Source organism: Oppia nitens, unplaced genomic scaffold (genome assembly GCF_028296485.1).
Source record: "Oppia nitens isolate AA-2021 unplaced genomic scaffold, nextdenovo-longstitch-racon4-pilon3 scaffold27_pilon_pilon_pilon, whole genome shotgun sequence".
NCBI classification, from domain to species: domain Eukaryota; kingdom Metazoa; phylum Arthropoda; class Arachnida; order Sarcoptiformes; family Oppiidae; genus Oppia; species Oppia nitens.
In genome coordinates this window covers 2,027,266-2,055,161 of record NW_026533207.1, presented here as the reverse complement: position 1 = coordinate 2,055,161, position 27,896 = coordinate 2,027,266, and the positions used below count along the sequence as shown (strand labels likewise).

The 27,896-nt window shown below is 21.6% G+C and overlaps 4 protein-coding genes across 4 annotated transcripts; 3 read left to right on the top strand and 1 right to left on the bottom strand.

Annotated features, from left to right (window-relative positions):
* The first annotated feature begins 204 nt into the window (after positions 1–204).
* LOC128954463 (ceramide synthase 1-like) lies at positions 205–2,646 on the top strand. The gene is made up of 6 exons (XM_054300044.1): positions 205–696; positions 759–921; positions 1,161–1,341; positions 1,497–1,655; positions 2,179–2,329; positions 2,422–2,646. Exons 1-6 carry the CDS (start codon positions 463–465, stop codon positions 2,644–2,646), a joined length of 1,113 nt encoding a protein of 370 aa, XP_054156019.1. The 5' UTR covers positions 205–462.
* A 1,143-nt stretch (positions 2,647–3,789) lies between these two features.
* On the top strand, positions 3,790–5,842 carry LOC128954461 (ceramide synthase 1-like). Its single transcript, XM_054300043.1, has 6 exons — positions 3,790–4,062; positions 4,168–4,321; positions 4,815–4,995; positions 5,143–5,304; positions 5,415–5,565; positions 5,732–5,842. The coding sequence occupies exons 1-6, from the start codon at positions 3,805–3,807 to the stop codon at positions 5,840–5,842; spliced, it is 1,017 nt and encodes a 338-aa protein (XP_054156018.1). The 5' UTR covers positions 3,790–3,804.
* A 1,052-nt stretch (positions 5,843–6,894) lies between these two features.
* On the bottom strand, positions 6,895–10,907 carry LOC128954460 (ketohexokinase-like). The gene is made up of 2 exons (XM_054300041.1): positions 9,907–10,907; positions 6,895–6,949 (listed from the first exon to the last, which is right to left on the bottom strand). Exons 1-2 carry the CDS (start codon positions 10,905–10,907, stop codon positions 6,895–6,897), a joined length of 1,056 nt encoding a protein of 351 aa, XP_054156016.1.
* A 4,715-nt stretch (positions 10,908–15,622) lies between these two features.
* LOC128954459 (alkylglycerol monooxygenase-like) lies at positions 15,623–20,739 on the top strand. Its single transcript, XM_054300040.1, has 7 exons — positions 15,623–15,757; positions 15,845–15,972; positions 16,074–16,225; positions 16,867–16,970; positions 17,271–17,433; positions 17,583–18,098; positions 20,735–20,739. Exons 1-7 carry the CDS (start codon positions 15,623–15,625, stop codon positions 20,737–20,739), a joined length of 1,203 nt encoding a protein of 400 aa, XP_054156015.1.
* The last annotated feature ends 7,157 nt before the right edge of the window (positions 20,740–27,896 follow it).

Here is a 27,896-nt window from a genome sequence, read left to right as displayed (position 1 = left end):
AGATATATATACTGTATATATATATATTCCACATATTTATATACATTATAACTTATAATTTAGTTTTTGAGGGCGTTTTACGGATTAAACTATAGTTATTAATAAGTGTGTGTACTGTATGTATGTGTAATACAAGTATACTAATAATACATTTTATTATAAAATAATAATAATAATTTTAAAGTAATTTAATTTGTGTGTTAATTTAATTGTTAATTAGTTGTGTCGACCTAAAAAAAAAATAAAATAAAATTATAAAAATTGCAAACAATTTTTGTGTTGTTTTTTGCAAAATTATTATTATTATTTGAGAGACAATTATTATTTTTAGTAATATTTTTCACATACATATAATAATAATATATTGTATGTGTTTGTGTGTATGTGTGTGTCCTATCAATTGAATCATTAACTAACCCCATATATACTAGTAGTAGTCCATCCATCACATCCATCACATCCATGGGTGGTTTCATGGCATCGGATCCCAGTTTAATGGATATTATCCAAAGTACGGCACAGTTTGCCAAACAAAACTATTTGTGGCTTAAATCCAATTATAAGTTTCCCGACAATACACTGGACGATCTACGGGAATGTGGCCAACGTATAGCACCGGTCGACTATATAACTATTGCCCTAATGGCCATTGGCTGGACTATTGCCCGGAACGCTACCAGTAGTTACATATTTAAGGTAAGGTTAAGTTATTATTACAAAAATTTATTTTAATACCCGTTTTTTTTGGTTGGTTTTAGCCATTTGCCCGATCGTGTCGTATAAAGCGCAAGGATGTTGAGAAATTTCCGGAAAGTGCCTGGAAAAGTTCCTATTATTTATTTACATTTTTATATACCGTATATCTGCTATTTGGACAAAATTGTTGCCATTATTTTCTGGAAACCCATAATATTTGGTCAGGTATGTATATAATTAGGGGATAGGGATATAGGCTACTAAATTAACAACAACAACACAACACTTACTTAAATTATAATGCTAATAACACACACACACACACACACAATAGGGTAGATAACCTAGATAATTTTTTTTTGATAATATATATATATATATATATATATATATATATATATKTTTTTTATGACTAACCCTTTTATATATTTATTTATTTTGCTATTATTATTATTATTATTCAGATTATTCAGTGGACGATACGGTACCGACAAACATACGGTTACTCTATTTAGTGGAAATCAGTTTTTATATACACTCTATATATGCGGTACTTGTGTTGGACGAGTGGAGGAAAGACACATTAGTTATGTTCAGCCATCATATCATAACACTGACACTGTTGTCATTATCGTTGGCCACTAAGTATGGACACCCCTACCCCCCACCTCTCTATTACCCTTCACCCTATCCCAAACCCCTCATACTGGGGGGAAGGAGGGAGGGGATAAAACTTATATAAGTTATTAATACTATATTTATGTATTTATTTTATTTATTTATTTTTTTTGTGATACCAGAGCCCATAGGGTGGGTGTGATTGTGTTGCTATTGCACGACGGCTGTGATGTAGCCATGGAAGTGACCAAATGTTTGCTATTATTTAAATACAAGGGTATTGTCGGCAAATTGATTGATGGACTAACTGCTATCAGTTTTATAACATTTGTCGGCTCATGGTATGTATATATACAATATATATATATATATATATAATAATAATAATGTATATTAATATATTATCAATAATTAGTTTAGTATATATATATATATATATATATATAATATAATAAGCAAACAAATTACTAATATATTTTTAATGTTATAAAAATGAGAAGTTTTTTTTTAAAAAAAAAATGTTATTTAATTATTTTGATATATTATTTGTTGATATATTACATTAATAATAATAATCACACAATCACCCAATCAATCAATTTTAATTATTATTTCAGTTAAAAATAGTTAATTATTTTAGTTTTTTAAAATTTAGTTTTAAAAAAAATTTATAAAGTTATATATATATTTAAGAAATTAAATACATATAAATAATGTATTGTTAGTATTATTATTAATGTTTTAAAAATTATTTATCTGTCTATATCTACTATATAATAATAATAATAATTTTTTTATTAATATTTATTAATTATTTAAAAAAACAATTATTTAATTATTATTATTATTATTAATAATAATTAGGATTATCTGTCGGTTATATTGGTTTCCAATGAAAGCTATTTATACGAGTTCTGCATATTTTACTCAACAAAATACCCAAAAATTTCCGTTTATGTTAGTATTGTATACAATGCTATGGGTTATACTGGCAATGGATGTCTACTGGTTTATCGTATGTTTTATTTTATTTATTTATTTTTTTGTATTATAAAATTAATTAACTAATTATTAACTAATACTAATATATATATATATTATATATAGTTTATCATCAAATTATCGGTGAATGTTATAACTGGTAAATCAAAGATTGAAGATAATAGAGAATATTCTGTAAATAAGTCATCAAAAAGTAATCGCAATATTATTACTACAACTAATAATAATAATACAAATAAATATAATAATAATAATAATAACAATAATCAAAACAACAAGAAATTGGTGACAAATAATGGTAGTGTTTATACCCGAAGAAAACTTCATTAAAAATATTAATAAAATTTAAAAAAATAATAATTATTGAATTATAATAACAAATTTAATTACAAAACATATCAATCAATATATAATTTGTGATATACTTATTATTATTATCAAAATTATTATTATTATTATCGCATTTTTTGTTTGTTTGTTTAAATATGTTATCAATCAGTTATATTGAACAACAATTTATAAATATTTTTTTTGTAAAAAAAATTATTTTTTTAAAAATTAATTATTATTATTATACTGTACTGTAACTTAATAAGTACTACTTATCATTACTATTATAATATTATTATTAATAATAATAATACTGTAATAATTTCATTTAATTTTTTTTTTGTTGATACAAATTATTAATAAATAGATAAATAAATTTATTTTGAAAAAAAATAAAATAAATATACTGTACATTATTATTTTTATTAAAAATATATTAAAATTAAAAATTTATTTAAAACAATTATGTTGGAAAATTTTGTACATACTGTATATATGTATATATCTATTGTTGAAAAAAACATACATACATTTAAAATATTAAATAATTTTTTTTGTTAGCGGTAATAAATTTTTTTAAAAAAAATTATTATTATATTAGTATGACATTGAATATTATATATATATATATAACAATCACTTAATTACTTAATTAATTTCATGTTTTATTTTGGTGTTGTCTTAATTGATATAAATATTTCAATTTAATAATGAAACTATAATTTATAAATATTTTATATATAATATATTGAAACAAAAAAAACACTAAATATAATAACATTTATTAAATAATATTTTTTTTATAAAAAAATAATATTATATTATTTTAAACAACTAATAGTGTATTTAATATAAAATTAAAATAATGTGTTTTTTAAAAAAAAACACTTATAATAATTACTATAATAAAATCAATTGTTTATTTAGTTTAAAATTGTAAAAAAAATTGCTGATACTTTATATATGACTATGATTTTATTATTATTATTATTATTATACAGTAATAATTTAATTATAATAATAATAATATTTATACAGTATATATGTATAGAAAAATTAAATTAAAACTTAATTAAATTAAATTATATTTTATTATTTTATCTACATTTACACTAATATATTATCCTAAATAAAATTATTGGGGAAAATACTAGTCCAATGGTGACAATGATGTTGTCCACTACTACTACGGGTTTGACATCAGATCCCAGTTTTATGGATATTATCCAAAGTACGGCATTGTTTGCCAGTGAAAACTATTTGTGGCTTAAATCTAATTATAAGTTTCCCGACAATACATTGGATGATCTACGGGAATGTGGCCAACGACTAGCCACTGCCGACTGTATAGCGGTTGTTGTGTTGGCCATCGGCTGGACTATTGGCCGATATTTGACCAGTAAATACATATTTAGGGTATAATTTATGAATAATATTATATATATATATATATATATATATAAATATTTAATCAATAATAATAATAGTTATATTATGTAAAATTATTATTATTAATATTAGCCATTTGCCCAATCGATTGGTTCAAATATTAGAAAATTTTCCGAAAGTTCCTGGAAAGTTTCCTACTATATATTTACCACTACATTTCTCATCTATCTATTGTTTGGTCAAAATTGTTGCCATTATTTTACTGAAACCCAACATATTTGGTCAGGTATTATATATGCCATAAATATATATATATTTCTTATAATTTATATATATATTTATTAGATATATATATATATATATATATATATATTATTTAATATCAATATTTCATTAATTATATTAATTTCTCTCTCTCTTCTCTATATAATCTCTCTGTCTCTCTCTGTCTCTCTTAATTCTCTGTCTCTCTCTGTCTCTCTCTGTCTCTCTCTGTCTCTCTCTGTCTCTCTCTGTCTCTCTCTCTCTCTGTCTCTCTCTGTCTCTCTCTGTCTCTCTCTGTCTCTCTCTGTCTCTCTCTGTCTCTCTCTGTCTCTCTCTGTCTCTCTCTGTCTCTCTCTGTCTCTCTCTGTCTCTCTCTGTCTCTCTCTCTCTCTCTGTCTCTCTCTGTCTCTCTCTGTCTCTCTCTGTCTCTCTGTCTCTCTCTCTCTCTCTCTCTCTCTCTCTCTCTCTCTCTCTCTCTCTCTCTCTCTCTCTCTCTCTCTCTCTCTCTCTCTTAGACTATTCAATGGACGATACGGTACCGACAAACGTACGGTTACTCTATTTAGTGGAAATCAGTTTTTATATACACTCTATATATGCGGTACTTGTGTTGGACGAGTGGAGGAAAGACACATTAGTTATGTTCAGCCATCATATCGTAACACTGGTACTGTTGGCCATATCATTGTTGACTAGGTATACGACAATAATCTATATGAATCCCACCCCTCCTACCCTATCCTCCTAACCCTACCTACTTGTCCCATACGAAATAAACTGTAGACCAGTTTTAGAAATAAATAAAACTAATTTTTATTTTTGTATTGTTGACACACATACCAGTGCCCATAGAGTTGGTCTAATTGTATTACTAACACACGATTCATGCGATATATGGCTAGAATTGGGCAAATGTTTGCTAACAATGAAACACCTGACCGGACTCTATGGACAGTTAGCTAATAAGCTAATTGGTTTGAATTTTATATTATTTGCCACCTCATGGTTAGTAAAAATATTTTTTGTTTGTTATTATTATTATTATAATTATTATATATTAATTACTGTACTTTTTTTTAAAAAACAATTTTTTTTGTTATAATAATAATTAATAGGATTATCTGTCGGTTATATTGGTTTCCATTGAAAGCTATTTATACGAGTGCTGTATATTTTACTGATGAAAATAACCAAAAATTTCCGTTTATGTTACTATTGTTTACAATGCTATGGATTATACTAGCAATGGATATCTACTGGTTTATGGTTTGATTTTAATTATGTTTTTTTTTTTTGAAAAAAAAACTAATATATAATTTATAAATTAATTAATTATTAATTATTATTTATTTACAAATATATATATATATATATAAATGATCTAAAAGTTTGTTTAATATTTTTATTTGTTTGATATTTGTTTTTTCAATAGTTAATAATAAAGGCAACAATAAAAGTAATAATCGGCAAATCATATATTGAAGATCCCAGAGATTTGAAGACATTATCATCAAATGGTTACCACAAAACACATCAATATTAATAATATTAATACTATTAATGGCAACAATAAAAAAAAACATTTTTATTGTAATAGTTATAATATATATATATATAWWTWTATATAGAAAATAATAATTATATATTCAAATTTTTAAATTAATAATATCTATTAACAATAAATTTTATTACTATAGTATAATTATTAGTTAATTATAATGTTATAATTACTATGTGATTATAAAAAAAWATTAAAACTAAAAATAATTAAACTAAAAATTTCTATATTATAATTTTTAATAATTAATAATATATTTAATTTTAAAAAAATAAATAAATAAATGGATATTTGTGATAATAAGTGGGTGATATAATTATTATTATCAAAATTATATTATTAGTATTAGTATTTAAAAAAAAAAATTATTTAAATGTTATCAAACAAACAAAAAATAATAGTTATATTGAACAACAATTTATAATTTTTTTTATATATATCTAGTATATATTACAATTGTTTGAAATTGAAATTTTTTAAAAATTTTTTTAAAAATCTATATTTATATTATAAAGACACGTAATTGTAATAATAGTATATTTATTTTTATTAATTTTTATTAGAATTAATAAATTTTATTTAACTGTATAAATACATTTTTTTTTAAAAAGTATTTTATATTTATAAAAAAAAGTATTGTATACAATTAATAAAATTGTATAAATGCTAATGCAAAAATAAATAAATAAATAAATAAATTATTACAATTACGTGATAATTTATATTGTAAACAAATACTTAAAAAAAACTATATATATATATATATATATATATKCCATATATATATATTATATACTATGTCTGAAACTGTCTGTAATGTATAAGATATAGTTATCTATAAAAGTACTAAAACTACAATTAAAAATAGCGATAAGTTTAGAGACTTTATATACTATTTGTCTAAATTCTATTGTTGTCTAATAAAAAAAAATAGTTCTCTTAATATTTTATTACACTGTAGTAAAAGATCATTTATTTATTTATTATTACTAGGGTTAGATCAGATTCCCTCCCTCGTCTTATTTTCCATAAGTTCCTTATATTCCCTGTTCCTTAGGAATTCCCTGGGAAGACATTTCCTTGTGGTACCACCTATCATACACTAACTCACATTACAGAATGTTTAATTAAAAACACATTTGTATAGTAAATGTCTACAAAATGTATTTAATGTTTTTACTAAATGTTTAATAATATTTGAATCATATTTTGATTGAGTTATTACTAACATACTGGTCCCAATGAAACACAGATTAGGTACTTTTTAATGTATGACAAATTATATTTTCCCTTTCTAACAATCAAGGGAGGAATGTAATATATTTTCCATATTTTCCGGGAAATTTGGAGGGAATTTATTTGGGAACTTCCCTCCCTCGGAATCTCAATCTAACCCTAATTATTACATACATTTATGCTTTGTTATTTAGTATTGTTTGATATTTGTTTCTACAGTGTAACAATATTAACTAAACTAATCTTTTTTATTTACAACAATAAAATTATAGACAATAGTATATAAAGTGTCTAAACTTAACGGTTTTTTTAAATTGTTGTTTTAGTACTTTTATAGATAACTATATCTTATACATTACAGACAGTTTCAAACACAYAGTATGATATATATATATACCTCAGTAATTTTTAAATTATTACTAAATTTAAAAAAAAATTATAATTATAATGATTATAATATTATTAAAACTGTTTTTGACAAAAGTAACTCTCTGTCAATGTTACTGTAGTTTCGGAAACTAAAAAAAAGATATATGTAAATAATTTTTATTTAAATCAATTATATTATTTTTTAAAATTTTTTTATAGGAATTGTTCAAATATTTTAAAACGACATCAGTTCAACAATGGGAATTGAATCCGAATCCGAACACCGGATACACTGACATGTTAAACATATTGAAACAGTTGAAAACGTATTAAGGATGACCATCTCCTCAAAAATAACTCCTTAAAAATCGGTTACTATTACAGAATGTTACCATGGAAACCTTATTTAAAGATTCAAATATTGAAGATGGTACTATTGAAAATGGTGGAGGGGCAATTTTTTGGTTTTGGTTCTTTTGAGTTCAAAAAATATAGATTAATCTACATACATATGAAAGAAGAATCACAAATTTCACTAGATGAAATAAATACTAATAATACCGAAAACCTTTGACAACAATGGACGAGAAAGAGATTTTTTTAAAAAAAAACGATCGAAGTTTCCCAAAAAAAATATAAAAGTACCACCAAACTTCTAAATCGATTATTAGTTCGATGCTCTGATATAATGATAGGCCTGAAAATTTTGAATAATTTAATTTGATAATTTATAGCAGCCCTAGTTGCTTCAATGAGCTGGCTAGTCGTCCTCTGACGATTGTGAGTTCGATTCTTGTTTGGGTAGCGCAGTGTTTATTGTGCGGCACTAATCTTAGTTAAATGCTATGTATACTTTCATTACGTAAGCAACAGTAACTGGAAGAATACCAGTTGTATAACTAGAATCCAATACTCTGTATATAAACATCCGAATTGAATTTGAATTTGTATAATATATCATTAGTTTTATGTTTACTGCAAATCAATATGATTTGCAAAAAATAAATCAATTACCGTTAAATTGTGTGTAAATTCCCATATGGAATATAATGTCTAAGTCATAGGAAATAATGCGAGTTTTCTCCCATATGGAAAAAAATTGTTTTTTTTACTTTGTATAATAAATTAGTGCTTAATTATTACCAAATGTGGTAAATAAGTGCGAGTTTTTTATCATATGAAAATGTTATTTTTCATTTTTTTTTTGTTTTTTGAATTCCATATGGCAAATAAAACACGATTTTACGGTAATTCCTGTAAAATATCAAAATAGTTATCTAAAAACCTTAATATTCGGATCAAAGTTTACACTTGTTTTTTTTAAATGCACATGCACAATATTCAATTAAATATATAAAACATATTGTGTCTATAGTGTGGAAATTTTTCTAGTGTTTAATTTTGTTTTAAAAATTTTTTATATAATTTTTTATATAATTATTAATATTATTTATTTTTAAATATATATATATATATATTACTATTTAAATGATCTAAAAGATTGTTAATATTTTTTGTTTGTTTGATATTTATTTTTCCATTAGTTAATAATAAAGGCAACAATAAAAGTAATAATCGGCAAATCATATATATATTGAAGATCCCAGAGATTTGATGACATTATTATCAAATGGTTACCACAAAAAACATCAATAATAATAATAATAATAATAATATTAATACTATTAATGGCAACAACAAAAAACTTTTTATGGTAATAGTTATTATATATATATATTATATAATAATTATATATTCAAATTTTAATTAATAATATCTATTAACAATATATTAATTAATTTTATTACTAAAGTATAAAAATTAAAAAATAAATAAACAAAATTTCTATATTATAATTTAATAATTAATAATATATTTACCACAAAAAATCAATAATATTATTATTATTATTATTATTAATGGCAATAGTTATATTGAACAACAATTTATAAATATTTTTTTTTATTTATAAAAAAAATCATTAATTTTAATTTAAGTTAAGCATTATATATATTAAAAATTTAAGTAACTTTTTTTTAAAAAAAAATTATTGAAATTTTTTGTTGTTGTTTTCTACTATATATTTAATTAATTAAACATAAAAATTTATGCAAATAAATTTTTTTTAAAAAAAAACATTAATTAAACTAAATTGATAAATTTATTTTTAAAAATGAAAATTATTTAGAAATATAATTGTTTTTTTTTATTGTTTTGTAAATTTTTATTTTATAATCATAACTATTCAAGATAATAAAACAAATTTTAAAAACTAACAGTTTAGGTAACCCCCTCCCTCCCACTCACCCACCCACGCCACCCCCACCCCCCAAAAAACATATAATAATGCGTTTAATCTAAAAAAATAGTAATTAATTTTATTTATTAATAGATTTTTTTTTTATATATAATTATGAAATTGATTTAAATGTTGATAACCAAACTGTCCGCACTTGGCTCCGGCCACCTGACAGCCCATTTTGATGGCATCCTCAACGGATAAGCCGACAACCAGTAGACCAAACAGTGTACCGCTCAGAAAGGTATCGCCGGCTCCGAGTGTGTCGACAACTGAACCCGATTTTGGCGGATAGACTGGCGATCGGTACAGTTGTCCGATACGGTTGTCGTAGGCAACGGCACCCGATTCACCCCACGGACACACTACCAGTGCCCCGGGGTGTAGTCTCGAGGCTATACCGACGGCTGTTTGGTCAGCATCGGTATAGTCGAGTATTTCGCCGGCAAACTCTTTCTCCACAAAATAGATGTCAATATATTTGCCGAAATCTTCGGCGTTGTCCAGCAATTCGGTCAACGGTTTGTAGACTTTTTCCAATTCGACACTTACAGTGATCTCATGATTGACATCCCTGTCCCTAATCTGGGCAATCATTTGCCGTATATTCGGTACATTACGTAGACCTTCGAAATGTATATGCAAATAACGGTCCAACGATTCAGTGATATGATTGGCCATTGATTGGCCGTCCAAATCGGGTAGATTGCGATTAAAGTGGACAATAGTTCGCGAACCGTTTGACTGATTTATGATGACCGTCGATGACGGACACTGTCGGTCCGGGTGGCGGACAATGTTGTCGATTAGGATACCGTTGGCCAGTAGGTCGTCGACGAGGAACCGGGAGGCGTGATCGCCGCCAATGGTTCCCATAAACTCGATCTCGTAGTCGGTAGTATCGGCGGCGGCGGCGGCCGCGGCTGACCTATTGTTTGACGACCACCAATGCAATAGTTGCCGAAAAACTGTACAATTGTTTGACGCATTGCCACCGCGACGCCACTGGCTGTCCAATGCTCGCTGGTCGCTGTCCTCGACGGGAAAGTGTCGGCAAACATAGACAATGTCCAGACAGGTTAGGCCGACAAATAGTAGACGATTGCGCCGACGGTTTGCTAACTGTGCTGACGGTTGTTGTGTCATAATTAGCACACAATTTAAAAAAAAAGTTATATATATTTGTTGTGAAATTAACTTAAAAAAAAACTTAATTAATTAATTGAATAGTTTTATATCAAAAAAAAACTAAAATTATTTTATTAGTTATCATATTTTATTTGGAATTAAATCAATAAATAATTTTTATTAAAAAAATTGTTTTTATCATTATTTTTATTATATATGATATAACTTTATTAATCAAAATATTTAGTTTTTTTTGACACACAGTCTCAAAATTATTATATTATGTTATATTAGATTTCAATATAATATATACAGTATTATAGTTTAATATTTACAATATAGATAATTACAGTATAAATTTTTATTAATAATAAAAAAATGTTATTTATTTAATTTTTTTGATTTTAATTTAATATAACAAAATCATATTTTATAAAAATAAAGTAACCTTGTTTGAAATTGTTTATTATTTTATTTTTGTTGTTGAAAAAAATTACATAAATAAATAAACATACTAAAAACCATGTTTAAAAAATATTTTTAAAAAATTTACCTGTACACTATTTCGACTAATAAATAACGCTATATTATTATTATCAAAATTTTATAATAATTTTAATATTTATAAAATATTTATTATATGATTAATATTAAATAAATATACTTGAATAATTATAATAAATTCTGTAATACATGTTTCATAAAAAAATGTAATTTTTTAAAATCAATATTTATTATTAAAATACTGTAAATAAAACAACAATAATAAAACATTTTTTCCCTCAATAAATTGATTGATAAAAAATTACATTTTTAATTATTATAATAATAATAAGTAATAAAATAATAATAATAATGTTAGTCATTGAACATAACAAAAATACATATATATGATATATATTTTATATTTAAATATCATGTTTAAATAGATATGATTAATACAGTAATATATATATATATATATATAATATATATTTACAATAGTATAGTATATATCAATATATATAACTGCTATTGAATGCAATATATGATATATTATTTAGATATATATATATACTATATATGATATATATATATATAAGTATAGGTGAGGGTCATTGATATCATAATATTAATATATCACTAGATATACCGTTACAATACATATACATACCTAACCTTACAATATATACTGTATATATACTGTAAGTGTATAAACTATGGAAACAGTCATCAAAGTTACTTATTATTGATGGTAACAATAATAATAATAATATATAGATCGTGACCTAGAGTTTTCTCTATTGAAGGCCAGACCTACATTGACATCCCTGTGCGCCATACAGTTGGAGGCCAACGGTGACAGTGCTATACAATAATATACAATATTATACATAAGTACTGATGAGAGAGACCTTCATATTAGTCTATAAGGCCTTCATTGAGACGTCTTTGACATTGAAATCTCAATCCGACGACTCTTTTGCTCCATATATTCGGTTTTTGTGTGGTATGTCTCTCACCAGATATGTAGGCAATGAATGAGAGAGAGAGAGAGAGAGAGAGCGAGAGAGAGAGCGAGAGAGAGAGAGAGCGAGAGAGAGAGAGAGAGCGAGAGAGAGAGAGAGCGAGAGAGAGAGAGAGAGAGAGAGAGAGAATTTTATATAGAATTGTATGCAATTTATTGATTGTTTTTTTTATTAAGTAGTATAAGTGTGTGTATGTATGTAAGTGTGAGGGTTGTCAGTCACATACCGGTGCTCAGACATACATACATACAGTATAATGGAATAGTCTAACTAATAATAATAATAATAATAATGATTTTTGCCTATTTCTCACATACATACACATACATACACACACATACACACACACACACACACACACACACACACACACACCATATATCACACATACAGTAGTACTATATACTGTATATATAAGTAATAGTATATGTAGTTTACTATAGTTGTGTTGATTGTATAATTCATTTTGCATTCAATAGGTATGGTAGGTATTTATTTGATTTTTTTACACCACAAAAACAGTTAGTTATATCATATATATATATATATTCTTAGGTATGTCTAAAAAAAAGTACAGGTACTGTATATCTTAATACTACTGTAATGTACATGTTAATTTTTCAATAATAATAATAATAATTTTATCATTAGAAATCTGAAAAAAATTGATTTAAATTAAATCAAGTTTGTATATTATAAATATTTAATTAGTATATACTATTTATTTTTAAATAGTTAAAAAATATATATTATTTATTATATAGCTATTATATAGCTATTATATATTATTATTAATAATTATATCTATCACTGTTTAATAAATAAAATAAAAAAATAGTTTATCTATAAAATTAACATTAAAATTAGTTTTCATAGCATTTTTTACTGCTATGATCTAATAATAGACTATTAATAGTAAAATGTAATTTTTATTATACATTTATAATAAAATAAATTTAATTCATAAAAGCTATATTATATTTAATTTTGTTATGTTATGTTAAATATTTAAATTTTTTTAGTAAACATTACTATTTTTATTAAACTTTTTTTTGTATTTAGTAAAATACTGTACTTAAATAATATACATATTTATAAGTAGCTATTATTATTAGTATTATTAAATAATTAATATAATTACTGATATAATATATATAAATTATATAAATATATTTTTTTTAATTTTAGAAATTGTTATAATTAAATGTCTTAATTATATTAAATTAATAGACACATTATAATACATTAAATAAATAAATATAATGTTTAAATTTTTATATGACATATAATTTATATATACAGTATATATACTGTATAATGTATCAATTACTAAAGATATAACTTAAAATTTATATATAAATATAATAAAGTATTTATAAAAAATTTATTTTTTTAATATATTTATGTGAATTTAATTTTTGACAAATTGTCAATTACAAAAATTAACCCTATTACTATTATAATTACAATTATAATAATGATAATGATTATAATGTACAAGTATACTATAATATTAATACAATTAAATATTATTATAGTTATTAAATATAAATTTTATATATATTAAATATAATTAAAAAAATAAAAACTGTTGTAATTACTGGTTGTAATTATTAAAATAACATTATATTTAAAAATAAATAAATAAAATAATGATAGATATATAATGATCTAAAAATGTAATTTAATAATAATTAAAAAATCATTTTAATATTGTTTTGCGAAATAGTAATTTGGTATATAATTACAATTAATTGTATACATATAGATATATGTGATTTTTATTTTGTTTGTTAATTTTAGTATATATGATATGACACATAAAATAATTAAAACTATATATATATAACTACTAGTAATTTACTATATTAGTTAGTTATGAAATTAAAAACATACACACATACACATACATACACACACTCATATACACACATACATATACACACATACATATACACATATACATATACACACATACATATACACACATACATACACACACATATATACATGCACACACACACACACACACACACACACACATACATACATACATACATACATACATACATACACACACACAAAATCATCGTATTATGCAATTTTCAATAACAATTGTTTTTTTTCTAACAAAAAAACTAAATATTACAACAAATACAATATAATGTATTACTATGTAAAACAAAATTATTTATATTAATACTGTAATTAGCAGCTATTATTGTCGTGTTATTACTTTTACATTAATCATAATTACAAGTATTCAACAAAACATCAAACAACAAAAAATTTCTAATTATTAATTTGATTTTATTAGGGAAAACGGGATATTTTTATTACTAGTAGTATTAGTAGTAATAGTATTAACATTACTATTACTACTGTATTATTATTATTATTATAACAATAGCAGCTATTATATACAGTATATATATGATATATGCAATAGTATTATTAAAATATATACAATAGAAAATAATACATTATATATATATTTTTATTTATTTATTTTTTTTAAATAAAATATTATTTAATTTATATACATATATATAAATAAATTTCAAGTGTATATATCTAGTAAATTATGATTGTCTACAATAATAATAATAATAATAATAAATTACAACATCTAAGTTGTCAAACAATGTAATACATGTATTATTATTATTATTAATAAAAGACACATATATTTTCCCAAAAAAATTTATTATTATTATTATTAAATTACAAATACATAAAATATGATTTGATAATGATTTTTTTGGTTGTATTATTAAATATTTTTTTTATATATAATATAAAGTTATTATAAGATTATATGACTCTTCAAATTCTCATCAAATATCATCAACAAAAAAAATAATAATTATTTTTTTTTATATACAGTATATATATATTATATATAAATATATATTTATAATAGAAATTTTCATTCATTCATTCATTTATTTATTTATTTAAAGTTTATTTAAAGTTTCATATATTTGTATTAAAATATTTTATTATTTTTTTATATATTTTTTTTATTAAAAAATGCTATTATATATTCTCATATTTTACAATAATATTTATTAATATATATTTGTTAAAAACATTTAACATTTTCTAGTTATTTGTTTTTTAGTTTTTCGGCATAACATCTATCAATAAATATATTTATTATTATTTTTAATTAAATAAATATTTAATTATCTATCTAGTTAATTAATTAATTAATTAATATATATGGATTGGCCAATTGATCAACTATATGGACTATTAAATTATATATACCAGAGGATCGGTTATCTATTTTATTTGGTCGATCCTCGGCAGTGTATGTTTGAACATGTCTATCAAGTGCCCCGTTATGTTGAGGAGGTGTGTGTGTTTGTTTGGTGTCTATCCATCAATAAAATAAATATCTATCTATATATATGTAACCTATATTTTCCCGCTCTCTCTCAGATGTTTCCCGTATTCATAGCACTGGCCATTGCCGAAAACGGCCTACGATTAGTTAAAGGCAAACCAATTTACCGATTTAACGATACAATAGCATCGGTAGGTCAGGGCATATTTCAGGAGTGTGTCCGGTAAGTCTATCTACTAGTGCTAGTAGTAATAGTAGTATAAGTAGTAGTTTGTTAATCAATTTTTTAAAAATAATTTTTCTAATATATATATATATATATAGATTAAAATTGCGAAGTTTTGAGGTACTGGTCTACTGTATGGTTTGGGACAACTATAGGCTACTGTCGATGCCCTGGGACTCACTAACTACTTGGTTACTATGTTTTTTGGGTGTCGATCTCGGTTTCTATATATTTCATCGCATTTCACACGGTTTGTTAAATATATATATCTATAAATTTTTGGTGGGGGTGTGGGAGCGGGTAATTAAACTAATTTTTTAAAAATGTATTTAATTTTGTTTAATAGTCAGATTTTTCTATTTTCTAATAAATTATTTATTTAATTTAATATTAATAATAAAAAAAAAAAATAATATACATGCAAATAAATTATAGTAAATGGGTATAATTAATTGATAGGACAGTGTGTTATATATATAATAATAATAATAATAATAATAAATATTCTAGCTAGTACAATTGTCAAKTGATAAAATTAATGMTGATTTATATTTTTTAAATAAAATTATTTAACTTTTATCTACAATAATTTTATTATAAAAAAAATAATAAATCAATCAATTTATTTATAGTGACTAAAAATTRGTTACAAAAATTTWAAGTTAAATATTMTCTCTCTCTCTCTCTCTCTCTCTCTCTCTCTCTCTCTCTCTCTCTCTCTCTCTCTCTCTCTCTCWATGAAAATATTATCTTTTATGACARTTWATTTTACTAATTTAAAATTWAAAAAATATGTAWTTTATATTATTAATATGTAACTKTTGGTATACCCTAATTAATACTACTTTATACTRTATATATATATATATATATATATATATATATATATAGAGGTAAACATTATATGGGCCGTACATCAGGCACATCATAGTGCCGAGGATTTTACAATGATATCGGCGCTCAGGCAGGCAGTACTGCAACCGTTTACAGCCTGGGTATGTATATATATATGTGTGTGTGTGTGTGTGCGCGCGCTAAACATATGTATGAAAACCTACCTGTGCTTACTATTTCTATATACTATATATRWATTATAACTGTACAGTATCTTATAATCAATATAATTAATGAGTGTGTGTGTGCATAATTATGATAATAACCTAGCTCAAATTTTTTTACTAATTAAATACTTAACTATTATCTAATCTAACTGTCCTCACCCCATCCTCCATACATCCTCTGTCACCCACCCATACTATCACCCGCCGCCCATCCCCTCCTCACCCGACCAATAGTTTGCATACCTACCGATGGCACTGTTTATACCGCCATCAATATTCCTGACGCACCTACAGCTCAGCGAAATCTATATGATTTGGATACATACGGAAGCTATCGGATCGTTGGGTCCACTAGAATGGCTGCTGAACACACCCAGCCATCATCGGGTACATCACGGTATGTATACATACACCCCCTTTGTTCCCCAGTGTGTGTGTATGTATGTATACATACACACACACACACTGGGTAAAGGGTGGTGGGGTGTTAAATACCTATAATAAGCTAACTGTGCTGCCGTTAACTACACACACACACTACCATAGGCCGTAACCGACCGTACATTGACAAGAACTACGGCGGAACACTGATAATCTGGGACCGACTGTTCGGTACATTTCAATCGGAGGACACGGTAGGCGAACCGGTTGTCTACGGACTCGTACATCCCGTTCAATCGTATAATCCGTTTTATCTACAATTTCATCATTGGATCCGAATTGGCCAATCAGTATTCAGGGCGGAAAACTGGTCAAATCGTTTTGGCCATTTRTTTTACGGTCCCGGTTGGTCACCGGGTAAACCTAGACTAGGCTTAGCCACGGATGTACCGCTTATCGATCATCCGGTTGAGTACTGGTCGCCAGCGATACCTTTCTGGCAAAATGTCTATACAATTGTACACTTTTTGTTAATACTCGGCTATTACTATACGGTAGCCGATGGGCACCGGCAGCTCTCGCAACAAACCATTAGCTACTGTATAGTCGTATTGCTTGTGTCGTTGACAACCATTGGTCTACTACTGGAAAATAGTCGATTTGGTCTACACCTGGAACTCGGTCGGTGTCTATTGTTTTTATGTCTATACCAACAACACCTGATGGTCATACCTGTCCTCAACACGACTGTACAGTCACTGGTTGACAATATATTCATATATTGTTTTACCGGTTCGGCTATTTTATTGGCGCTGATGATTATAGCCAATCAATTCATAGCTACTACTAAACAATTTGATAAAATTTCCAGAAATTTTCGTACAAATTTTCGTGCAATAATATTATCATTGAATGATAATAATAGTGATACTAATAATAATAATATTATTATTGMTAATAATAATAAAAGTTWKAATTTTGTTGATAATTATAATAATTTACTAAATAATTATATTAAACAAACTAATAAAAAAATTGCATAAATGTGATTGTTAAATATACAATATTTTAATAGTACAAAATTTTTTTTTTAAATATATGATTATATAAAAAAAATTAACTTTAAGTTAGATGATTGATTTTTTGTTATGTTTTTTTATAATTTTTTTATAATAATTTGTTGTTAATTTTTAGTTTTAATTTATTAAAAAATTATTAGTAATAAATTTATTGAAAACAAAAATAAAATAATATAGTATTTAAATTATTAAATTATTTTATATAATTATTTAATAATTTACACATTAATTAATTATCTATATAATTTAAGAAAATTTTATTTTTTAATTTTTAATTTATTATTATTATAAAATTTCTACAACAACAACAAATAAATTTAAAAAATCGTTATAATTTAATATATTAATAAATTTTTTTAAAAAATTTTATGTGGGATACAAACAATTATTATTTCTCTACTATAAATATTTTCTAAATAAAACAATTAAAATATTTATTTTATAGTAATTTTTTATATWTATATTAAATAAACTATAACTTAAATACTGTATTTTATTATTTTTTTATTAAATACTAAAAACAACCTTGATCAGAGCAATCATTACTGCAACAATCAATACCTGTTTTACATGAATCACCCGGAAAACCGCATGCTAAATTTTACAACAACAAAAAACGTAAAATTTTAGATAAATATTAAAATTTTAATAACAWCAACAAAAACATGATAATAAAAATAAAATAAATTAGATACCTTGCACCATGATTGCATTATTATTATTATTAATAATAATTGATTGCATGATAAACATTAGAAATAAAACCAAATTGTAAATTAACCATGATAGATTTGAACATGATTATTTTTTGATTATATTAATTGACTTTTTTTAATTGCTAAATATTTTTTTAATATAAAATTAAATATAAATAATTTCTATAAATTAAACATGCTTGTTTATATAGTTTAATATTAAAATAAAAATTCTAGCAATGTAATTAAATGTCAATCACATATAAAAATTATTATTTATTTTTTTTAAATAATATATATAGTGTTTTTGACATAAAAAAAAGTGATAAGACAATTTAAAAAAAAATATTTTATAAATAATTTATTAATTGTACTTGTACGTTTTTTTCAATAATTATGATAAATATACTTATATTATATAAGTTTTTAATAAACATAATTGATTACTAATTTATTGTTATATTATATTTAGTGTTAAAATACTTTAGAAGTTAAAATACTATTAAGCTTAATATTATTTTTAGTAAACTTAGCAAAAATATAATTRCTAATATAATTAATAATTTTAATAATAGTTTCATAAATATTGTTTTCTACATATATATATTTTTAAAAATTATTTATTTATTTTTATTTATTACAATAAAATGATCTTTTAAAATGAGCTGACACGTGTTTTGGCAATTTTTAAAATATTAATTAGTTTTTTTTAAAAAATAACTTTTTTTTATTAAAAAATGAAAATTTCAAAATCTCATAAAATAAAAATGTCAAGGTATTTTATATTTTTGTTAATTTTTAATAAATTCTATATTTAATATARAATAATTCACTYTTTTAGTTTTAAAAAATATTCAMACATAATAAATTTTATAAAAAAAATTATAACACAATACAGTCTAAAGTTATCATGATAGTTTTGAACATGATTATTTTGTTTGTTTTTGTTTTGTTTTATTGTAATTTACTTTATTATTTTATAAGTTAAATAGTTTTTTAAATATAAATAATTTTTTATTTAAAAAAAAATAATATTAAATAATTTTGTAAATAAAACAACTTTGAGATATTTAATTTTATAATAATTTTTTTCTATAGATATATATATATATATAAACTATAACTTAAATACTGTATTTTGTATTTTTTTTAATAATAATAATAATAATTACTAAAAACAACCTTGAGCATCGCAACCATTAGTGCAACACTCAGCAGCTGTATTACATGGATCACCCGGAAAACCGCATGCTAAATTTTACAAAAAAAAACGTAAAATTTTAGATAAAAATTAAAATTTTAATATCAACAACAAAAACATGATAATAAAACTAAAATATATTTATTTAGAAATATAAAATAAATTAGTTACCTTGCACCATGATTGCATTATTATTATTAATAATAATTGATTGCATGATAAACATTAGAAATAAAACCAATTGTAAATTGACCATGATAGATTTGAACATGATTATTTTTTGTTTTGTTTATTGTAATTCACCTATTTTAATGTAAAATTTAATATAAATAATTTCTATAGACTAAACAAGCTTGTTTATATAGTTTTCAATAAAAATAAAAATTCTAGCAATGTAATTGAATGTCAATCACAAATAAAAATTATTTTTTTTTGAAATAATATATAGTGTTTTTGACATAGAAAAAAAGTGACAAGACAATTTTTAAAAAAAAATATTTTATAAATAATTTATTAATTGTACTTGTACGTTTTTTTCAATAATTATAATAAATATATACTTATACTATATAAGTTTTTAATGAACATTAATGATTACTTTTATTTTTATATTTAAATTTAATGATAGTTTCATAAATATTGTTTTCTATATATATATATATATATAAATAATTTATGATTTTTTATTTATTGCTATAAATTTTTTATATTATTTGTTGTTAATTTATTAAGTTTTAAATTATTAAAAATATATTAGTAATAAATTTATTGAAAACAAAAATAAAATAATACAGTATTTTTATATAGTTATATAATAATTTACAAAAATTAATTAATTACATATATATAGACCGCATGCTAAATTTTACAAAAAAAAACGTAAAATTTTAGATAAAAATTAAAATTTTAATATCAACAACGTTGTTAACAAAAACATGATAATAAAACTAAAATATATTTATTTAGAAATATAAAATAAATTAGTTACCTTGCACCATGATTGCATTATTGTTATTAATAATAATTGATTGCATGATAAACATTAGAAATAAAACCAATTGTAAATTGACCATGATAGTTTTGAACATGATTATTTTTTGTTTTGTTTATATTAATTCACTTTTTTATATAATTATAAAATTTTTATAGATTAAACAAGCTTGTTTATATAGTTTTCAATTAAAATAAAAATTCTAGCAATGTAATTAAATGTCAATCACAAATAAAAATTATTTATTTTTTTGAAATAATATATAGTGTTTTTGACTTAGAAAAAAAGTGACAAGACAATTAAAAAAAAAATTTTTTTTATAAATAATTTATTAATTGTACTTGTACGTTTTTTTCAATAATTATAATAAATATATACTTATACTATATAAGTTTTTTAATGAACATTAATGATTACTTTTATTTTTATATTTATATTTAAATTTAATGATAGTTTCATAAATATTGTTTTCTATATATATATATATATATATATATATATATATAAATAATTTATGATTTTTTATTTATTGCTATAAATTTTTTATATTATTTGTTGTTAATTTATTAAGTTTTAAATTATTTAAAATATATTAGTAATAAATTTATTGAAAACAAAAATTAAACCAGTTGAGAATGCTAGAAAGCATTATCTAAAACAAATTTTTTCTTGCGTAAATTACATATTATGGTCATATTATAATCAAAATATTAATTCCTGTAATCATTTTATATGAGTAAACTAAACTATTAATTGACAATTTTCATGATAAAGTATTTATATTGAAACTATATATTTATGGCGATGCAATATTTATGATGCAAAATTTATGATGCAATATCTATGATGCAATATTTATGATGCAATATCTATGATGCAATATTTATGATTAAATATTTATGATGCAATATTTATGATTAAATATTTATGATGCAATATTTATGATTAAATATTTATGATGCAATATTTATGATTAAATATTTATGATTAAATATTTATGATGAAATATTATATGCTGATGCGTTATTTATGGTGATCCAATATCTATTGTGAAGCAATAATTATGCTGATGCAATATATATGGTGATGCAATATCAATGGTTATGCATTATTTTTTTAACTTATTATTCTAATTAACTGTATTTAGATTTTTAACTTAAATTTTGACAACAAACTAATTTTTAAAAATTTATCCGCCATTTTTTTTTGTTCCTGAAGAGATATCAAAATTTTAATTCTAATTTCTATAACTTACTTTTGATGCTTTATTCAAATCTAAACTTTAAAATTTTTAGTACTTTTGCCGCCATTTTCTCTATGTTCCCGAAGAAATATCAAAATTTTAATGCTGATCCTCTATACCTTATTTTCGATTATCTAACCGAATCTAAAATAAGAATTTCAAAATTCGATCCTTGAAAACCAACACACACACTACACACACACATATAGAATTCATAAAACAAATTTGAAAAATTTGTTTGAAAATAATACAGTATTTTTATATAGTTATATAATAATTTACAAAAATTAATTAATTACATATATAGAAATTGTATTTTTTAATTAATCTATTATTATTTTAAAATTTCAACAACAACATCAACATCAAATAAAATACAATAAGCATTATAATATAATATATTAATTAATTAAAAAAACAAAACTTTTAAGTCGTATACAAACAATTATTTAAAAAAAATAAATTCAAAATAAAACAATACAAATATTTATTTTATAATAATTTTTTTATATAAAACAAATATAAGAAAATAATATAGTATTTAAATTATTTTATATAATTATTTAATAATTTATACATTATCTATATAAGGAAATTTTATTTTTTAAGTTTTTATTTATTATTATTTTAAAAATTCTACAACAACAAATAAAAATTTTTAAAAATTGTTATAATATTATAATTATTTAATTAATTTTAAAAAAAACAATAATTTTATGTGGTGTACAAACAATTATTATTATTTTTTACAATAAATAATTTCTAAATAAAACAATATTTTATAATAATTTTTTTAGATATATAAAAAACTATAAATTAAATACTGTATTTTGTATTTTTTTTAATAATAATAATAATAATAACTAACTACAACYTTGAGCATCGCAACTATAACTGCAACACTCAGCATCTGAATTACATGAAACACCATGTAAACCGCATGCTAAATTTTACAAAAAAAAACGTAAAATTTTAGATAAAAATTAAAATTTTAATATCAACAACGTTGTTAACAAAAACATGATAATAAAACTAAAATATATTTATTTAGAAATATAAAATAAATTAGTTACCTTGCACCATGATTGCATTATTATTATTAATAATAATTGATTGCATGATAAACATTAGAAATAAAACCAATTGTAAATTGATCATGATAGTTTTGAACATGATTATTTTTTGTTTTGTTTATATTAATTCACTTTTTTATATAATTATAAAATTTTTATATAAATAATTTTTATAGATTAAACAAGCTTGTTTATATAGTTTTCAATTAAAATAAAAATTATAGCAATGTAATTAAATGTCAATCACAAATAAAAATTATTTATTTTTTTTGAAATAATATATAGTGTTTTTGACTTAGAAAAAAAGTGACAAGACAATTAAAAAAAAAATTTTTTTTTATAAATAATTTATTAATTGTACTTGTACGTTTTTTTCAATAATTATAATAAATATATACTTATACTATATAAGTTTTTTAATGAACATTAATGATTACTTTTATTTTTATATTTATATTTAAATTTAATGATACTTTCATAAATATTGTTTTCTATATATATATATATATATATATATATATATATATATATATATATATATATATATATATATATATATATAAATAATTTATGATTTTTTATTTATTGCTATAAATTTTTTATATATATTATTTGTTGTTAATTTATTAAGTTTTAAATTATTTAAAATATATTAGTAATAAATTTATTGAAAACAAAAATTAAACCAGTTGAGAATGCTAGAAAGCATTATCTAAAACAAATTTTTTCTTGTGTAAATTACATATTATGGTCATATTATAATCAAAATATTAATTCCTGTAATCATTTTATATGAGTAAACTAAACTATTAATTGACAATTTTCATGATAAAGTATTTATATTGAAACTATATATTTATGGCGATGCAATATTTATGATGCAAAATTTATGATGCAATATCTATGATGCAATATTTATGATGCAATATCTATGATGCAATATTTATGATGCAATATCTATGATGCAATATTTATGATTAAATATTTATGATGCAATATTTATGATTAAATATTTATGATTAAATATTTATGATGCAATATTTATGATTAAATATTTATGATGCAATATTTATGATTAAATATTTATGATGCAATATTTATGATTAAATATTTATGATGAAATATTATATGCTGATGCGTTATTTATGGTGATCCAATATCTATTGTGAAGCAATAATTATGCTGATGCAATATATATATGGTGATGCAATATCAATGGTTATGCATTATTTTTTAACTTATTATTCTAATTAACTGTATTTAGATTTTTAACTTAAATTTTGACAACAAACTAATTTTTAAAAATTTATCCGCCATTTTTTTTGTTCCTGAAGAGATATCAAAATTTTAATTCTAATTTCTATAACTTACTTTTGATGCTTTATTCAAATCTAAACTTTAAAATTTTTAGTACTTTTGCCGCCATTTTCTCTATGTTCCCGAAGAAATATCAAAATTTTAATGCTGATCCTCTATACCTTATTTTCGATTATCTAACCGAATCTAAAATAAGAATTTCAAAATTCGATCCTTGAAAACCAACACACACATTACACACACACATATAGAATTCATAAAACAAATTTGAAAAATTTGTTTGAAAATAATACAGTATTTTTATATAGTTATATAATAATTTACAAAAATTAATTAATTACATATATAGAAATTGTATTTTTTAATTAATCTATTATTATTTTAAAATTTCAACAACAACATCAACATCAAATAAAATACAATAAGCATTATAATATAATATATTAATTAATTAAAAAAACAAAACTTTTAAGTCGTATACAAACAATTATTTAAAAAAAATAAATTCAAAATAAAACAATAAAAATATTTATTTTATAATAATTTTTTTATATAAAACAAATATAAGAAAATAATATAGTATTTAAATTATTTTATATAATTATTTAATAATTTATACATTATCTATATAAGGAAATTTTATTTTTTAAGTTTTTATTTATTATTATTTTAAAAATTCTACAACAACAAATAAAAATTTTTAAAAATTGTTATAATATTATAATTATTTAATTAATTTAAAAAAAACAATAATTTTATGTGGTGTACAAACAATTATTATTATTTTTTACAATAAATAATTTCTAAATAAAACAATATTTTATAATAATTTTTTTAGATATATATATAAAAAACTATAACTTAAATACTGTATTTTGTAATTTTTTTTTAAATAATAATAATTACTAATAACAACTACCAGTACGAGAGCAAACACCACTGCAACAATTAAAATTTTGATTACATGAATCACCAGGATCAATGCATGCTATAAATTTTGCAAAAACATAAAATTTTTAGATAAAAATTAAAATTTTAATAACAACAAAAAAACCAATGATAATAAAACCAAGATATATATAAATTTTTAAAAAATAAAATAAAATAAATTAGATACCTTGCACCATCATTACATTATTATTATTATTATTAATAATTGATTGCATGATAAACATTAGAAATAAAACCAATTGTAAATTGACCATGATAGATTTGAACATGATTATTTTTTGTTTTGTTTATTTTAATTCAGATTTTTATATAATTATAAAATTTAATATAAATAATTTCTATAAAATTAAACATGCTTGTTTATATAGTTTTCAATTAAAATAAAAATTCTAGCAATGTAATTAAATGTCAATCATATATAAAAATTATTTATTTTTTTTGAAATAATATATAGTGTTTTTGACATAGAAAAAAGGTGACAAGACAATTAAAAAAAAAATATTTTATAACTAATTTATTAATTGTACTTGTACGTTTTTTTCAAAAATTATGATAAATATACTTATATTATTTAAGTTTTTAAATGAACATTAATGATTACTTTTATTTTTATATTTATTATTAAAATAATATTAAAAGCTATATAAAATTTTTAATAAACTTAGCAAGATATACTTAATAATATAATTAATAATTTTAATAATAGTATCATAAATATTGTTTTCCACATATATACAGTATATGTATTTTTAAATAATTTGTGTTTTTATTTATTACAATAAAAAATTTTACATTACATTAGAAGTATTAATTATATAGTTTGACAATGATTTTTATTTTATTTATTATTTATTTCAATATTTTCAATAATAATTATTAATAAACTAATAAATTATATATTTAATAATTATTATTATTAAAATAAATTGTTTTGTTTAATAATAGCATAGAATTTATTGTTATAATATTGAAAAATATACTTTTTTAAAAAATAAGTTAAATAGAAATTGTTTAAAAATATCTAAAACAAAATTAAAAATATAAATTATTTTTTTAAACAATTTTATTTTATTGATACTATTAAATAATATTCATTAAAAATAATATAATATTTTTCTAAGATTATACTGTAATTTGAAATTGTTTTTTGAATTTTGAAACCTAAAAAAATAATAATTAAATAGTAGATATTGTATTTAATAAAAACCAGTTGAGAATGCTAGAAAGCATTTCCACATCAACTCCTTATCCAAAATAAATATCATATAATTTAGTATGACAAAATTAATTCAAATAATTTAGTCATGTGAGGTATCAAATGATTCAGTACAACAAAATAAACTAAACATTAATCATGTGTGGTATCAAATTACACCAAGTACAATGTACAACGAAATAAACTAAACTTTTGTCAAGAAGTTTAAAATTTCTTATACATTGGCCGCCATTTTATCTATGTTTTTAAAAATATAATTTTTTTACTAATAAATTATACCATATTTTGATTCTTTATTCAAATTCAAATTTAAAATCAAAACTTTTAAACTTTGGACGCCATTTTTTCTTGTTCCTGATGAAATATCAAAATTTCAATACTGACCCTCATAGCTTATAGCAAACGGACAGACAGACAGACAGACAGACAGACAGACAGACAGACAGACAGACAGACAGACAGACAGACAGACAGACAGACAGACAGACATATAGAATTCAGATACGTACTACTTTCAGGAATTCGTGAACAAAAATCATCATATAATATTATTAATAAATTAATTTCATAATGTGTAAATTAAAACTGTAATAAAATATTATTTTAAATAATTCAGTGAAATTTTTTAACATTAAATAGTTTTTGAATAAATTATTTATTGCAATTTAATTATTTAGTTGATAATGTTTTATACAATTTGCTAAAGTGTTTGG

Bases quoted from the DNA above. Each gene is read 5' to 3' on its own strand.
- LOC128954463 (XM_054300044.1), top strand. From the start codon at position 463: ATGGGTGGTTTCATGGCATCGGATCCCAGTTTAATGGATATTATCCAA. The intron at 1,656-2,178 runs GTATGTATATAT...AATAATAATTAG, and splicing joins ATAACATTTGTCGGCTCATG to GATTATCTGTCGGTTATATT. The intron at 2,330-2,421 runs GTATGTTTTATT...TATTATATATAG, and splicing joins TGGATGTCTACTGGTTTATC to TTTATCATCAAATTATCGGT.
- LOC128954461 (XM_054300043.1), top strand. From the start codon at position 3,805: ATGGTGACAATGATGTTGTCCACTACTACTACGGGTTTGACATCAGAT. The intron at 4,996-5,142 runs GTATACGACAAT...CACACATACCAG, and splicing joins GCCATATCATTGTTGACTAG to TGCCCATAGAGTTGGTCTAA. The intron at 5,305-5,414 runs GTTAGTAAAAAT...AATAATTAATAG, and splicing joins ATATTATTTGCCACCTCATG to GATTATCTGTCGGTTATATT.
- LOC128954460 (XM_054300041.1), bottom strand. From the start codon at position 10,907: ATGACACAACAACCGTCAGCACAGTTAGCAAACCGTCGGCGCAATCGT. The intron at 6,950-9,906 runs GTTTGGTTATCA...AGTGTATGATAG, and splicing joins GCCGGAGCCAAGTGCGGACA to GTGGTACCACAAGGAAATGT.